Source organism: Desmodus rotundus, chromosome 1, assembly GCF_022682495.2.
Source record: "Desmodus rotundus isolate HL8 chromosome 1, HLdesRot8A.1, whole genome shotgun sequence".
Taxonomy (NCBI): domain Eukaryota; kingdom Metazoa; phylum Chordata; class Mammalia; order Chiroptera; family Phyllostomidae; genus Desmodus; species Desmodus rotundus.
In genome coordinates, this window is record NC_071387.1 from 146,588,408 (window position 1) to 146,604,476 (window position 16,069).

The window sequence follows — 16,069 nt, forward strand, 5'->3', positions numbered from 1 at the left end:
TACTACTTCTCACATTTGACAGGGGGACTCCGACATCAGTCACATGACAGATGATGAAAATACCAGAAGGGTGAAGAAGTGGGGCTCACAATGCACTCTCCCACAGGGTCCAACATGTTATCAAGGGTCTGCAAATGTAAATAGTATTTACATTTCAGTGAAAAAATAAATAATGTAATAGCCATCACAGGACTTCAATGCCTGTATTTGCACTTATAGTCTTGTTCTCACCAAGGGACCATTTTAAGTGAGTATGTACAACAATCTTTATTTCTTTGTGGAGTTGTAGCTATTTTTTTCTTTTTACTTATTCATTATATTCCAATGAACAGTCACCATCACTGACGATGTGCTTGTCATAAACTTTTATAGGCATATATACAGAAAAGTGTGCAAACTCTAAGTGTGTATGTAGTTCATGAATTTTAGTAACATGAACACTCCTGCCGAAGCTGGGTGCTTGACTTTAAGATTGTTTCTTACACTAGCTTTTATAGAGGTCATCTCAGGCAGTTACATCAGTCCCCAAGCTTCACCAATGACACACACAGAGAACCTGGCTCTGGGAAGCAGGGGGTGAGCTGGCCTCTGACCAGGAGAGGTGGAAGAACAGAATGAAACCCAAGAGGTTACTGAAAAAGGCTAAGAACCAAGAAGCCACAGAGGTAGGAAGTAGCCAACTCCTACAGTTTTCAACAGTAGGTTTGCTGCTGAAAACTCGTGGGCCGTGGAACCTGAATGTGTCACAGCAGGTGCCACTAAATTTTGATCAATGTGTTTTGATGAATGTCAACTTTGATCAAAATAAATTTGATGAATTGGTTCTTGCTATAACCCACACTGCTCTTGCACATTTGTTTTGAAAAAGGCAGAGCTGATATAGCCCAGAGGAAAGTCCAACTTGCTGCAAATTATGTGTAACAGCACAGCCTAAGTCCGAGCCCATGCCCGAGGAAGATGACATATTTAGTGATGTTTGCCTCATCTCCTGAGCAAGGCAAGGTCAGGATAGTTAATGGTTCTACTTAAACTGTGCAAGAATGTCCTTCAAGGGTGACCCAGTGACAGACAGTGCAATAAACATGGGTGCTTTTACAGATTACATGAGACATAGGCATACCCCAGTAGTAATTGTATGTGTGCGTGTTTTTAACACACTTTAAATTTTATAATAGTGTTAGGTTTACAAAAAAGTTGCCAAAATAGGATAGAGAATTCTCATATACCTCACACCAGTTTCCCCTATTATTAACATCTGACATTATTATGGTATAGTTGACACAATTAATGAACCAACGTAGACACATTATTAGTAAAGTCCAAAATTTATTCAGGTTTCCTTAGTTTGTACCGCGCGTCCCACTCAGGGACCACATTGCATTTGGTTGCCACACCTTCCTAGGCTCCTGTTAGCTGTGCCAGTTTCTCTTTCTCAGACTTTTCTTGCTCTTGATGTCCTTGCCAGTTTCAAGGAGTGCTGGTCAGGTGTTTTATAAAATGTTCTTTAATTGGGATTTGTCTAATGATTGTATTTTAATTATTGCTGGCTTACATGGAATTGTTAGTTCCTTCAGATATGACTCAAAGACGTCTGCATTAGAAAATGTTCCTCAAACACAAAACATCTGAGAACCACTGTTCTACAGCAAAACAGACCGTAAATATACGTAAGTGAAGTTGTTAAGATACTTATTCCACCATTCAAACTTCAATGTCAAGCAGCAAGGTAGGTTTATGAACCTTTCCCACAATGATTGGACAGCAATCTCAGCTTATAAACTGACTGCACGTCACTCGAAACGGTCCAGGCCACCAGCCACCCACCCTCATTCTGCAGAGCTAACTCAGAAGGGAACACAGCGGCTTTCCACCCAGGGGCCATCGTGGTAATGGTTCATCCTAAAGTAAAAGGGAAGGTTAAACTAAGCAAAATTGCATCCTTAGTTGTGCCATAGTTTTCAACAGAAAATATTTTAAAAGTACAAGCAGGAACAAAATCAAACCTACTGTCCTCTTTGGTTTTCAAATGAGGAAAGCCCAAATTAGAGAACGGAAAGGATTATATACTATTAATTTGTAATGTCTGGTAACACAGAAGTATTCTAGTTGTGGAAAAGCTATTACTGATATTCTAGTAATGAAGTCTAAGTTAGAGACCAAAAACACTTTAGGAGCCCATTCTTTTCTTGCTTAATAACGAGTGAAGTCACCAACCATAAGTATTTGGAGCATTTAACATTATTGGCAACGCTGGAATCAGTACAATGCGTATTAAATAAAAATGACAATATCCAACATGTCCCCTGGAGCTCAAAATTGAAGTATTTGCATTGGAAATACACACAGGCCTGAAGACGTGTTCTGTGAACCAGAACGTACTCACCGTGTTGGCCAGTTCTAGATAGCTTCCCCCTACAGAGCTGCCAAAACGAGGGGCCTGTGTGAGCAGTTTGTGGAGGGCAGCAGCCTGCTGGTGCGAAGAGCTCCCACCATACTCGAGAAGCTTCTGTAGGGCCGACTGACTCTGAAGGTCTGGGCTGTGGAGGTCTCTGGCACCCGAGTCGTATTCCCAGCTCTCCCTGGCTGCTGATAAGGCGCCTAGGAGAAGCAGGGAAAAGAAAAAGATGCTTTCTTCATTAGCCCGTGGGTGGCCAGTAGGCAATGATTTGGAACCTCCTAATGCTTCCTTGTGCCAGCTAGTTGGAACACATGTGGTGCCCAGGCTGCATGCTAAGTACTTTCTCTTTCAAATTAACACATGGGGAGCCCAGAGATAAAAAGCAGTTTTAGGCAAAGCATTCAGAAACAACTATCTGATGAATATGTGCCCCCACAAACAGAAATGTTTAGCACAAAAGCACCGGAGAGCCAAGAAAAGGGAAGCCAGGTCAGAGCCACATCTGTCTGTAATTTACATAGGGTTACTGTATGATGAGGCTTCTGACTGTAATTCCTTTTCTAGCTGAGGAGGAAAGAAGCAAGTGAAAAGATAGAAAGTTAACATATGACACTTTTATCATAATTTTCTGTTGTCAATGTACTCTCACCTGGAAGGGGCTGTAGGAAGCTAGACTGTATCTGCCAGTGAGGGGTAGCCATGTGGTTGAGCTCTGAGCCATAGAACGTGCATATAAGCGGTAAGGACCATTTCAGGGCCTGGCTCATAAACCCCCCAGTGTGTGATTCTCCATGCCCTTTGCCTTCAGGCCTTGTTCAAATGGGCACGGCGCCCTGGGAAGCCATGTGGTACAGATGGTGAAGCCACAGATGGAAGATGTCAGGACCCCTGACTTATCTCCTTATAGCAGGGCTGTCTGCTGATCCCAGGCACCCTGTTTTGACTTTATACGATCAGGAGAGGAAACTTCTTTTGTGTTTGATTCACTGTATAATTTTGGTTTGTTTGTGAGAGCAGCTAGTATCCCTTAAATATTACAGCAGATTGCAACCTAATAAAATATGCTAATAATTATAATACAATGGGAAAGTGCAATAAAAAAGTAACCAAGAGAATAGGTATATAACCCAGCCTCCTGGAGATGCGTGGGGAATGTTTAGGGAAAGCTCACTGAAGGAGAAAGCCTGATGCTCCAGTCCTCACTTCTGCTTCAAAAAAAGGTTTCGGGTAAGGCCTGCGCCTTGTGTTGCTGGCTACTGAATAGAAGTCCTTGTGGATACAGATAGTGGAGCCTGGATCACATGCCCCTCGGCTGCAAGAGAGGCTAGGAAACTTGTTTTCTGGCTGCCACCTTGGGATGTGCAAGGAGAGACCTTTTCTAAACACGATGTCAGAAGGTCTGAGCAGCCAGAAAATGTGACAAAGGTGTGTGCACCGTCACTGTGCTTGGTGCTGTGGGTATAGTGGTGAGATTGGTAAGTTGTGGTCCCTGCCCGCGGAGTTTTCATTTTGGTGAGTCTTTAAAACACAGCTTTTGGGGGGAAGAGATCATTAAATTTTATTTTTCAATTACAGTTTACATTCCATTTATTTTGTATTAGTTTCAGGTGTAGAGCATAGTGGTTAGACACTCATATACTTTACAAAGTGTTCTCCCTGATACGTGACTTTTAATGACAAAAAAAGGGACTCATTAAAATGAGGCAATTTGTACTATGAAATGAGAACATACACAGATCATTATATAATTTACCTGAGTATAAGTATATACAGTAAACTGCAAATTATGTGCAGTAGGTTCTGATATAAATTTCCAATCTCCCCTTACTGGTATTGGTGAATTGAATCAATTTGATTTGGAAACTGTCTTGTCTGGGACCACTTCAGACGGTCCCCCTGGACTGTTCAGGTTCTGCTGATCTTCAGTCGGTCTGACCCAACACTCCTCTTGTAGGGTGCTGCACAGTAGGGGTGACCTGGTTTTGTGTCCATGCCGACAGGTCTGTCATTCTGTTTGCAAATGCTCAAGGTTTATTTTAATATGAAAGCTTGTCAACTGTATTGCAAGGGTGGTTTTGCTTTCTGTCAACACAGACTACACAATGCCAGTCCTTTGTCCCCCTGCTACTTTGAATGGTGTCTGTCATCTGCCGAGCTGCCTCACATTGTCTGTCCTGGCCCGAGCAACATGAGAAGACTGATCGAGGTCAAAGGTGAAAAATGGGTTGAATCACAGATGGCCTTCTATCTCATATATAAGACAAATAAGCACAGAGTTGGGCCCTTGCCTTTTATGTTTCACACAGTATCCCCAGTACCTTGTACACGGCCTGTGACATGTCAGGCATTTAAAATCCATTATCTGAATGGATTGCTGAATTATCCATGGTTGTAGTACTATAGGGTTTCATTTCTTAAGTGGGAAAAAGCAACATGGAAATTAATTTTGAAAATCAAAATAAATTACGCACTTGAACTTTTTCAGTATACAAACAGGGAACCTCATTTTCAAATAATAAAATACAACAGTTCTGGGATAGACAACCCAAGGAAGCTTCATTTGAATTTATTATGCTTTATTAACAGACCTAGCCACAGTTTCTGGCAGAGTCATATTATCAGGTTAGCCAAGCTCCAGGTTAGTCAGCAAGATCAAAAGGCCCTGACACTATTACCCTAACAATTTTGGCTGAAGTGATGCTGAAGAACTCAAATATTCTGTTAAGGAGCCAAGTCAAATCCTATTAGCATCCATATAAATGGACCCCAAACAGGGAAGTTCATTTTTTAAAAAATATAGTAGACTATTCCATTACTCTGTTTTAATCTGTCTTCATACCAGACTTCTCCTGAATAAAAACCAACATTCCTGAGGCAAAAATTTGTCATTTAATTGGGATGAGCTCACTGAAAAATGTCAGAAATGTAGGTCTGGTTATCACCTTCCATCTTCCTTTTGATCTTTGAAGCATGATGGTACTGATGTTTCCAGGCTCATATGCAGCCTCTTGCCAGCCTCTCTTAACTCCCTCACTAACCTCAAAAATAAATAAATAAATAAATAAAAGCCTGTGACCCTAGGGGGATGGCTGTGCTTGCTGGAAACCATTCCAGTTCTACTGTCCCGCATGCCCACTAGGCTCTTTGGTGTCTCTTCTAATGAAGACAGTAATCCTGCCCTGGCTGGTGTGGCTCAGTGGATTGAGCGCCAGCCTGCGAACTGAAAGGTCACTGGTTTGATTCCCAGTCAGGGCACATGCCTGGGTTTTGGGACAGGTCCCCAGTTAGGGAACATGTGAGAGGCAACCAATTGATGTATCTCTTGCATATCAATGTTTTTCTCCCTCTCTTTCTCCTTCCCTTCTCCTCTCTCTAAAAATAAATAAATAAAATATTTAAAAAAATTAAAGACACCAATCCTATCATGAGGGCCCCATCATCATGACGTCACCTAATTCTAATTACCTCCCAATATCCCCACCTCCAAATACCAACACATTGGGGTTTAGTACTTTAACATACAAAGTTAAGGGAACACACACGCTCCATCCATAATAACCACCGAGCAGTTGTTTTCCAAGCCAGTGAGGAAACTGACTGCATGGCATCCTTTAAATACCAAAGGCCAGGTCACGCCCTGGCCTCGAGCTCTCTGCACACTCAGAAGCAAAGGAAGTCATAATTTCTGCAACTACAAACCTGCAGGGTGCTCTGAAGAGGTGAGGTGCATTCATTTTTTTAAACCAAAATGTTTAGCATTTAAAAGTGACAGAGCACAGATTCTAAATGTTTTGCTTATCAGAAAAGTACAGGAAACATGTGGCATTTTGACATGTTCATAAAATACATCACTGGGAAAATCTTGCTTTCAGAGAGAATGCTGGAGTAGAAAATCTGCCAAACACCGAGATCCCAGCTCTGCTGGGTACTTGGCAGCTACATGCTAGTGCTTTAATCCCATCTTCAAAGTGCCACCCGGGTTTGGCTCCAACGCTTGCAATTACTGTGCTTATTCACCAAAGGCACTACGCCACCTTCCCAGGGGGCAAGCCCCCTATGAAAATAAGGCAAGCTGAAGCATACAGAACACGTGAACTTCACCTAAAAGATAGTAACAACAGTCACGATACCTACCATCTTTTCAAAGACACTAGGGAGACAGGCACTGTTCTAAGCGTCTTACATATCTTACTCGGTCCTACCCATGGCCTATGAATGACTAAATAATTTTTTCCATTTTTAGAAGAGGACATTTTTTCTCTTTCAGCGTAATTTTGTAGACATTGCTCGTTTGCCCAGAATAGTGGTTAAGAGCTGGGGTTCTGTAGTCAGATCACTTGGGGTCAAATCAAGAGTCACCAGCTTCGGAGATGGGAGGGAAGCCTGGCAGAGGTACCCATTCCATTCCCCGCTTGCTCCATAGCTGGTGATTGGAAGACACTCTGCAACAACGTTAAAAAAAAAAAAAATCAAGAGTCACCATGACCAGCTATGTGACCTGAAGTAAGTTATTTTAATCTAAGCTTCGGTTTTCTCATCTTTAAAATGGGAACAATAACATACACTTCATAGAGATGTTGTAAGAATTAAGTAAGATTAAAATACATAGAACATACTAGACAATGCCTGGCATAGGATGAACTCATCAACACTTGTTAGCAACTATCTGGTCATACCTCACAGTTTTAGTTATTTGAAACCCATTTTGGACAACTTAACAGGGAACAAATATATGGGGGAAATGTATTCTCTTTCCCAGCTTCTGAAAGTTATCTTAAAATTACCAATTCTTAAAAAAAAATACACACCCCTGGCACTTAACCAGTAGCTGAAGTTTCATCCATACTTTGTACTTAATATCAGTGTTAATTAAAGACAATGAAAACAGCCTGTTAGGTCAGGAACAAAGGTATGTGTCTCCAACTATGGAATATTCCATTCGTAAGTCAAAGGCTTTGCTTATTGGGTTTAATGGACTTTGCTGCCCTATTCTACTTGGCTAATTCTTATCCCCCCAAACCAATGGCCAGCAGCGACAGCAGCAGCTGCTCAAAGCAGAACAGGTATGATTAATACATCAGGTCTGTGTTCTGGCCACCCTAACCACCCCTGTTTTCCACCTCCAGTTCTTGCTTGTCCATCGTTCATCTGAATGCTGGGGCATCTCATCACATCACAGGCAGATGATAATGCAGAGTGCTTGGGGGTCCCGAGACTTGGATTAATGGTATTTTATAGCACTGTCTTAATTTAGTGATCGTTAATCTTTCACTTATGTGGGCTGTTTAGATAACATTGCTGAATTTACTACCCTCAGTGGCAAGAGAGAAAATACTCCTTCCACAACACCAGAAGCAGCTACCATTCTGAATTTAGAAGTACAGCACCAATAAAAAGAAGCATGGGAGAATTTGAACAAATTGGCTGCCAGGTGTCAGCCTTCCCTGTCATAGCACATTTACTATTTCTAGATAATACTGACATCAACAGAAGCAGCAGTAAATCGTTTAGTTCAAAGCAGAATCACCATATGAGTCTTTAGTCATTTATTAATGTCAATGCTTGGTACAAAATTCAGAAGCCTAGCTCCCAGGAGGACCTCTAGCTTATTCCAGCAAAAATTACATTGCAAACACAGGCCAATTTTCTTAAAATCTGTGACTGTGGTCACAAGGAAAATTGGGTGGAAAAGGATAGTCAATAGACCCTACCTATCCTTTTCCTGGGGTGGGGGGAAGGAAAAGCAATTCAAAGCTTTCGAATTAGAGGGAGGTAAATAATATCATCTTCCAAATGATAAGTCATTTCATTGACCTTTGGTGGCTATTTTCAGGAAGTGGTTACCTGTATCCTATATAGGGTTACTGAATTTAGTGAAACATTGGGAATAGAGTGGAAGGCGTATTTTGAAATGAACTCCTTTTCCCCCTTCACCTCAAGACTGATGCTATGTGACAAGAAAGAATGATATGAAGAAATGTATTTTTCTTACCAAAATGTGCTTATCAACATCATCATCATTAGTGGATATTGCTTAATACACCATCTGTAACAAGTACATTCACCAATCCTTGATGTATTTAAGCACAGGCTTGAGAACCCTTACTGGAAGATAGTTTAGAGACAACCAAAAGGACAGCTGGAATAAATAGCCTTTAAAATTCTCCTCCAGCTCCAGATTCTATTGTTCTGTTCACCAAATTTAATATAAAAGGCAAAGAGCCCTTTGGCAGTTAATAATACAGTTATAAAAGCACAGCTGAGGCAAGCATTTTTAACTCAAAAAAGTAATTAAAAATAGTATTTGGCAGCTATTCTCTTGGCTTGTCTAAACTAGATATACAAAGGATGAAAAGCAAGAGGTTGACTCAGGGCTAAAGAATTCAAAGTACAGTTTAGGGAAAGTGTTAAAATGAAGAGACATGAGAGCAAAGAACTTAACCTGAACCTGAGGATGGTTTGGGGCTAGGAGGGTAATGTCCATGGTCCACAAGAGTTTAAGATTTAAAAAAAAAAATTGTCTCTCTTGGTTAGAAAGGCAGAGGCTGAATTTTAAATCAATTTATTTTTCCCTTACAAGGCATATTAATGGGATATGTATTCAGCAAGACCTGGGCAATCCCTAATTTTTAAGTGCCATAAATGGCAGGCTGAATCGGGATGACACTGAAGTGGGCCTGAGCTCTGTGATGAGAAACCATCACTCGTGTCCTTTGGGTGACATGCCCACAGGGCTTCTCTTATTTTTTGGCTGAAAATTAGTCTAATCAAAATGGAAAAGTGCCAGGTGGGAAAAATACACAAACAGGAATACAAAAAATGGTTCTGGCCCCAGCTTCCTAGCAAAAAGTAGAACTATATTATTCTTTATTCCTAGAAAGTTGGTATGTTTCATTTAATTTTTTAATGTGTTGGGATTGTATTAATTTTTAAATGTTAAACCAAGCTTGCACTCAAAAGTCAAATTCAACAGTCAAAACATGTAAGATCTTATTTATATATTATTGATTTGAGCTTGCAAAAATTGCTTAGAATTTTGTATCTCTGTTCAAAAGTAAAATTAGCCTCTAGTTTTTCTTTCTTGTATTGTCCTTTTCAGGTTTTGCCTTTAAGGTTATATGTGAGCCTTTCTAAGACTGGAATTATTTGTTCTTTGAATGCTAGGTAGACCCTGCTAGTGAAGCTGTCTAGGCCTAAGTGTTCTTTGTAGAAAGATTTTAAAAATTACTTTTAATTTCATTCTTAGTTGTACAACTATTCAGACTTTATATTCATTAATGAATCAGTGTTAGTAAGATATTTTTTCTGGAAATTTCCTTATTTCTTCTATATTTTTAACTATATTGGCAGAAAGCTGTTCATAATATTTTCTTTTTATTTATATCTGCAGCATCTGTAGGGATGTCTCCTTTTCACTCCTGATACTGCTTATAACAAACCCTGACTTGGCCACCTACCCTGCCAACAACAGTGCAGACAGGCTGGATCACACAACCTTGACTCAGTTGCTACATGTGCACATCGGAGGCCCTTGGATGCCCTCCTCCTGCTACATGCCATACCTACATAGCATGTGACCTTCGGTCAGCCCAATGTGTACCCAACCAACAAACACTGATATTGCCAATCAACAGCACCCACATGGTTTTGCATTGCTAACACAGGGCCAAGACAATTTGTGGTCTTTTCCTCCAAACCTCTTGCTGGAGAGCCGTTCTGGATTCCACGCTTGACTGGGTTGCCTGCTTGGCAGTAAAACTTTCCCATGCAGCAATCAATCCTTGCTTTGTAATAATCTTTATTATTTTCTTTAACAGTTATTTGTGTCATCTCTGTTTTTACTTTAGTGTTCTTGACAGGAAGTTATCAATTTCATATATCTTTAAAAAAAATCTTCAGCTTTTACTGTGCCTCTATGTTGTGTACTCGTTTTCCATTTCATTAATTATTGTTCCTCTCTTTCTTCTACTTTATTATATCCTCATTATAATCCTTTCTTCTCTCCTTATCCTTTCTTCTACTTTATTTGTATTTATATTGCTGTTCTCTTTCTAAATTCTTAGAAAGCAATCAAATTTCCTCTAAGTACTGCATTTCAATTGATATTTTTATAATTTTTCAATTCAAATTATTTTTGAATGTTCATAAATTTGTCTTAGATCCATAGATTACTTCAAAGTATGTTCCTTAATTCCCTATCATATGGGGTTTGGGCACTTAATGATTTATCGGTTCATTGTATTCAGAACATATGGTTTGCATTATTTCAATCCTTTCAAATTTGTTGAGACTTGCTTTATGGCCTGTACCTGATCAACTTATACAAATGTTCCACGTACACTTGAAAATAAAGTATATCGTACAGTCGTTAGGTGGACTGGGCTTTGTATGCCCATTATGTCAAGCTTATTAATTGGGTTGTTCAAATCTTATGGAGCCTTAATTTATTTTTTGGTATGCTTTTTCTAGTAATTAATGAGAAATATGCTAATATCTTTCATAATGATTGTGGATTGGGATATTTCTCTTGTAGGTGTCAATTTTTACTTTATGTATTTTAAGGTTTTTTACTGATATATACCAAATTTAAAATTGTTCTTTCTCGTGAATTTAACCATTTACCATTTTGATATAAGCCTATTTCTAACAATGCTTTTGTAATCTAATAAAAAATATACATTGGTTATTGCTCTCTGTTCCTGGCATAGAGCTCTTAAAATCTTTGGAATTCTCTGAGTGATAAGAGTATCTTTTGTACACTAATAAGAAGATTCAAGGTTGGTGGAGAACGGGGATCCCAGGTGGTGGAAATTAAGTTCAGTCATCAATGGACAATGATTTAATCAGCCATGCCTACATAATAAAACCTCAATAAAAATCCCTCTAACAATGGAGTTCAGGAGTTTCTGAGTTAGTGAACACATCCCTGTTCTGGAAAGGTGGTACATCCCAACTCCATACAGACAGAGGCTCCTGTGCTTGGGATCCTTCTGCACCTTGCCCTGTATACCTCTTCACCTGGCTCTTCATTTGTACCCTTTATAATACACTGTAATAATAATAATAATTACAACACTTCTCTGAGTTCTGTGAGTCATTCACAGAGGTATCAAACTTGAGGAGGGTGTTGTGGAAAACCTGAATATGTGGTCAGCTGGGAAGAATTATGGATAGTCTAGGAACCCCGTTTGTGGCTGGTGTCTGAAGTGGGGGCAGACTTGTGGCATTGACCCCTTAACCTGTAGGGTCTGTGCTAACTTCAGGTAATTAGTGTCAGAGTTGAATTGAAAGACATCTGCTTGAAGGCAGAGAATCAGATAATTAGTATTGGAATGATGTGTTTGGTGTCAGGGGAAAAAAGCACACACACACATAGCTTTTGAAATTAAAGGCAATCTCGTAACCCTGGCCAAGTAGCTGAGTTGGTTAGAGTGTTGTCCCAATATGCCAAGGTTGTAAATTCAATCCCTGGTCAAGGTGCATACAAGAATCAACCAATGAAAGCATAAATAAGTGGATAAGTGGAACAACAAGCAGATGCTTCTCTCTCTTTCCTTTCCTCTCTCTCTAAAAATAAAAAAAAATAATTTAAAAGGCAATTCTGTTTTCTAGTTACTCCACATTTCTTTTGATGAGGAAGACTTAACATACACTTTTCCATTATTTTACTTTCAATCTTTTCATTGTTTTTTTTAAAAAGATTATATTTACTTATTTTTAGAGAGAGGGGGGAAGGGAAGGAGAGAAACATGTATGGGCAAGAGATACATTGATCAGCTGCCTCTCACACGCCCCCAACCAGGGACCTGCAACCCAGGCATGTACCCTGACTGGGAATTGAACCAGCAACCTTTTGGTTTACAGGCTGGAGCTTAATCTACTGAGCCACACCAGCCAGGGCTTCACTGTTTTTTTATTTATCCCTTGTAAATAGCCTATAAGCAGATTTTTACAATTCATTTTTACCATCTATATCTTTTAACTGTAGAATGTAATCCATTTACATTACTAATTGAGTTATTAATACAAAAAATAATATCTTTCATCTCATTTTGTTCTTCCCATATGTCCACTTGTTTTGTATTTCCCTTTTTTTTTCCTTTTTGAGAATTTTCAAATCTATAGGTTTAAGAGTTAAATGTTGTCTTTCTATTTTAGTGGTTATTCTAGAAATTTCATGCACCCTTAATTTATCTAAATCTAGAATTTATCAATACCTTTACCTATGTCTGGAAAAAATAAGGATCTGGGAAAACTGGAAATCTATTTATTCTACTTCCAACTTATATACAATTGTTGTATATTTATTTTCCCTTAAAACTCTAAGACAAATTATTATTTTATTTAAGCTTGCCCACATATTTACCACTTTCTTTATTCTTCTCTTTTGCAACTCAGAACTTCAATCTGAAACCACTCTCATTTTGCTTAAAAGATATGCTTTAGAATTTCTCTTAATGAAAGTCTCCTCTAGGTTTATGTTTGTTTTTAAATATCTTTATTTCACTTTGGTTCTTAAAAGATACTTTTGCTGGGTATGGTGTGTTAGGTCATCAGTTTTTTCTTAGTACACAGAGGGCAGAGGAATGCCATTGTCTACTGCCTTCCATTGTTCTTGAGTCTAATCTCAGCCTAAATGTTGCTCTTTTGAAAGTAATCTACCTCTTAAAAAAAGACTTTCTCAATTTTCTCATTGTCTTTGGTGTTCTACAGGCTCACTGTAAGGTGCCTAATTATCTAATTATGTTACTTAATATGTGATTTCTTTTCACTTTTCCTATTTAGGACTCATTGGCATTCTGGAATCTACTGGTCTCTTTTACTAGTTTTCAAAAATTCTTAGCCATTATTTCACATGAGGTTTCTGCTTCATTCTTTCTTTCCTCTCCTTCTGTGTATCCAATTTTATGTTATGTTAAACTTTCCTGTTAGTCTCTCTTTTATATTTTACATCTCTTTCTGTGCTTTCTAAATAATGTCCTCTAACTTTTCTTCTATTTCACTAATTTTCTCTTTATATCTAACTAATTTGTTGTTAATTATTTATTTATTTGTATTTGTTGATTTTTTAAGAGGGGGTGAGACAGAGAGAGAGAGAGAGAGAGAGAGAGAGAGAGAGAGAGAGAGAAACATCAATTTGTTGTTCCACTTACCAGTGCATTTATTGGTTGATTCTTGTATGAGCCCTGACTGGGTATTGAACCTGCAATATTGGTGTATCAGGACTATGCTCTAACCAACTGAGCTGCCTGATCAGGGCCTAAGGGAGTTTTTATTGCAATTATAACATTTCTCATTTCTAGATGTTCATTTGGTCGTTTTCACATCTGTTTGGTTTTTTGATTTTCTTTTTCTAGCTTAGATTTTCTTTCTGAACACAGTAAACACAATTATTTTATATTGTGAGCCTGCTAATTCCAATAAATATTAGGTAGGCCAAAAAGTCTGTTTAGTTTTTTCCATAAATAAAAGACACATTTTTCATTTTCACCAATAATTTTATCTATTTGGATATAAAACTATAGTGACTATCACCTGCTATTGGCATCTAGTGGGTAGAGGTCAGGGGTGCTGCTAAATATCTTGCAATGCACATGACAGACCCATAGTAAAGAATTATTGGCCAAAACGTCAACAGTACCAAGAAACTTTGCAAACCACTTTTGACACCTTCAGTCAGTCACAGCACCTTCTTCATACACTCCACAAGTCTTACTTTGTGTTTCAGTCGTGTTTTTACCTTTCTTGAAATAATAAAACATAATATGCTGAAAATGTTGCTTATTTTTTTTATCTTCAATATTAAAATGGCTAGACAAAAATTCTCCAATTTTGATAAGTTTTTTAAAAAATGCATGCTGATATGAGAGCTGTCACAACACAATCTAACAAAATTGTTTTGAATGAAGTTAAAGACAACTAAGCACCACTAGAGCCATTGTACGGAATAAACCAAACGAACTTTCTGGCCAACCCAATGAAACCTTCATGGGTTTGTTTTTTACGTTAATTTTTGCTTGTAGCATGTACTGTCTTCACATACTTAGTAATTTTAGATTGCTAAGTATGTGAAGATTAGATTACTTAGTAATTTTAGAATTGCTCATATTCCCTGGAAAATTATTTGTGGATATTCTTTTATAACTACTTTACTCATTTCCAAATCAATTTACCTTAGAATTCTCTGAAGGTAGCATATGGGGTGGTGAACTTCTGGTTCAACCTTACACAGAAGGCAGAGCCCTCTAACATTCTAGCTTTTGAACAAAGAGTATATCTTATTAGATTCCCACCTGAGCAGTCCTTGGAATTTTCCTTCTGTTCCCAGGGCCTACAAGGTCATATAATCCAAAGTTCAATTTTACCAGATTCAGACAATGATATCAAGGTAAAAGCGGCTTGATGCTCTAGATTTCATTTAGATTTTATACTCACAAATCTTTACTATTTTGCTGGAAATTCAGTGTCTTCAAAATACCCTTAAATATAGTTACTTCAGTTTTTAAAATTATTTTCAGCTAGAAGATAAGTCTTAATGTCCAATCACATTCCTTGATATTGAAATCAATATTTTTGCTTTAAATTATGACTATGTGAATGGTGATGATGTAACTACATATTCACAAGTGGGCAATGACTACTTTTCTTTTCTAGAACAATTTTTAGTTTTCCCTGGGATTCATAGTTTTTTTCTTGTATTTTCATTTGTTTAGTTCTCTATATATCCTGAATCCAGACTCAAATTCTTAGTCAATTATTTAATCTTCTCTCAATAATTTAAGATGCATAAATATTCCATCAAATTTAGTCTGAAAAATTTCTCCTGGGGCTTTCTGACCATCTGAGTCTAGACTGGTTCCGACGATTGTTATGCTTCATGTCTAACTTGCTTCTCTCTTTGTTTAATGGCCCCAGCATTTCTCTTTCTAAGTTAACTCCTCTTTTTGAAGGATCAGTAGATTTCTAAGAAATTAGGCATGGAAGGAAGTTTCCTGAGGCAGCATGCATGGAAATCCTTAGAGTCTATCCTTACACTTTGTTAATAATTTATACGAAATTCTAGGTGGGAAATCAATTTTTCTTCAGAATTTTGAAGACATTCCTCATTTAAACCTGTCACTGTTTGTTTTTCCTCTCTGAAAGTATGAAGACCTTTTTCTTCATTCTCAGTGTTATAAATTGTCACAATGATGTGTGTCTTAATGTGGGCAACTTGTAATTTTTAAAGTAGGTAGTACCTAGTAGGCCCTTTCTGTCAAGAAACTCACCATCCTTCAGTTTGAAGGGAAATATCTTGTACCATTTTCTGATGATTTCCTCCCCCTCTATTTTCTTTGTTTGCTCTTTCCAGAATGCCTATTATTTGAATGGCAGACATCCTGCACCTGTCCTCTGATTTTCTTATCTTTTCTCTCATATCTTACATATCTTTGTCACTTTGCTCTTCTTTTTGGAGGATAGTATTATCTTTATTTTTTATTCTTTCTACTGAGTTTATCATTTATGCTGTGTTTTTTAGAGTTTAAAAATATTCCTTTTTATCCTATTCTTTTTTGTGGTACAATACTTTCTTTGATATTTTAGAGTATGCTAATGAGGGATTTTTTTTAGTGTTCTCCCTGCAGAATCTCTGTTCCCTTTAAGTTACCTTTCCTATTTGTTTTGGTCTCT

General features: G+C 38.0%; 1 protein-coding gene across 3 annotated transcripts in view; it reads right to left on the bottom strand.

The window, feature by feature from the left end:
- MCC (MCC regulator of WNT signaling pathway) overlaps window positions 1-16,069 on the bottom strand; it is a 393,316-nt gene that overhangs the window by 290,744 nt on the left and 86,503 nt on the right. For all 3 annotated transcript variants that reach the window (XM_024563292.3, XM_024563290.3, XM_024563289.4), the window contains exon 3: window positions 2,384-2,598. In XM_024563292.3, the coding sequence (XP_024419060.2) occupies window positions 2,384-2,598 (215 nt within the window). The remainder of the gene's footprint in view (window positions 1-2,383; window positions 2,599-16,069) is intronic.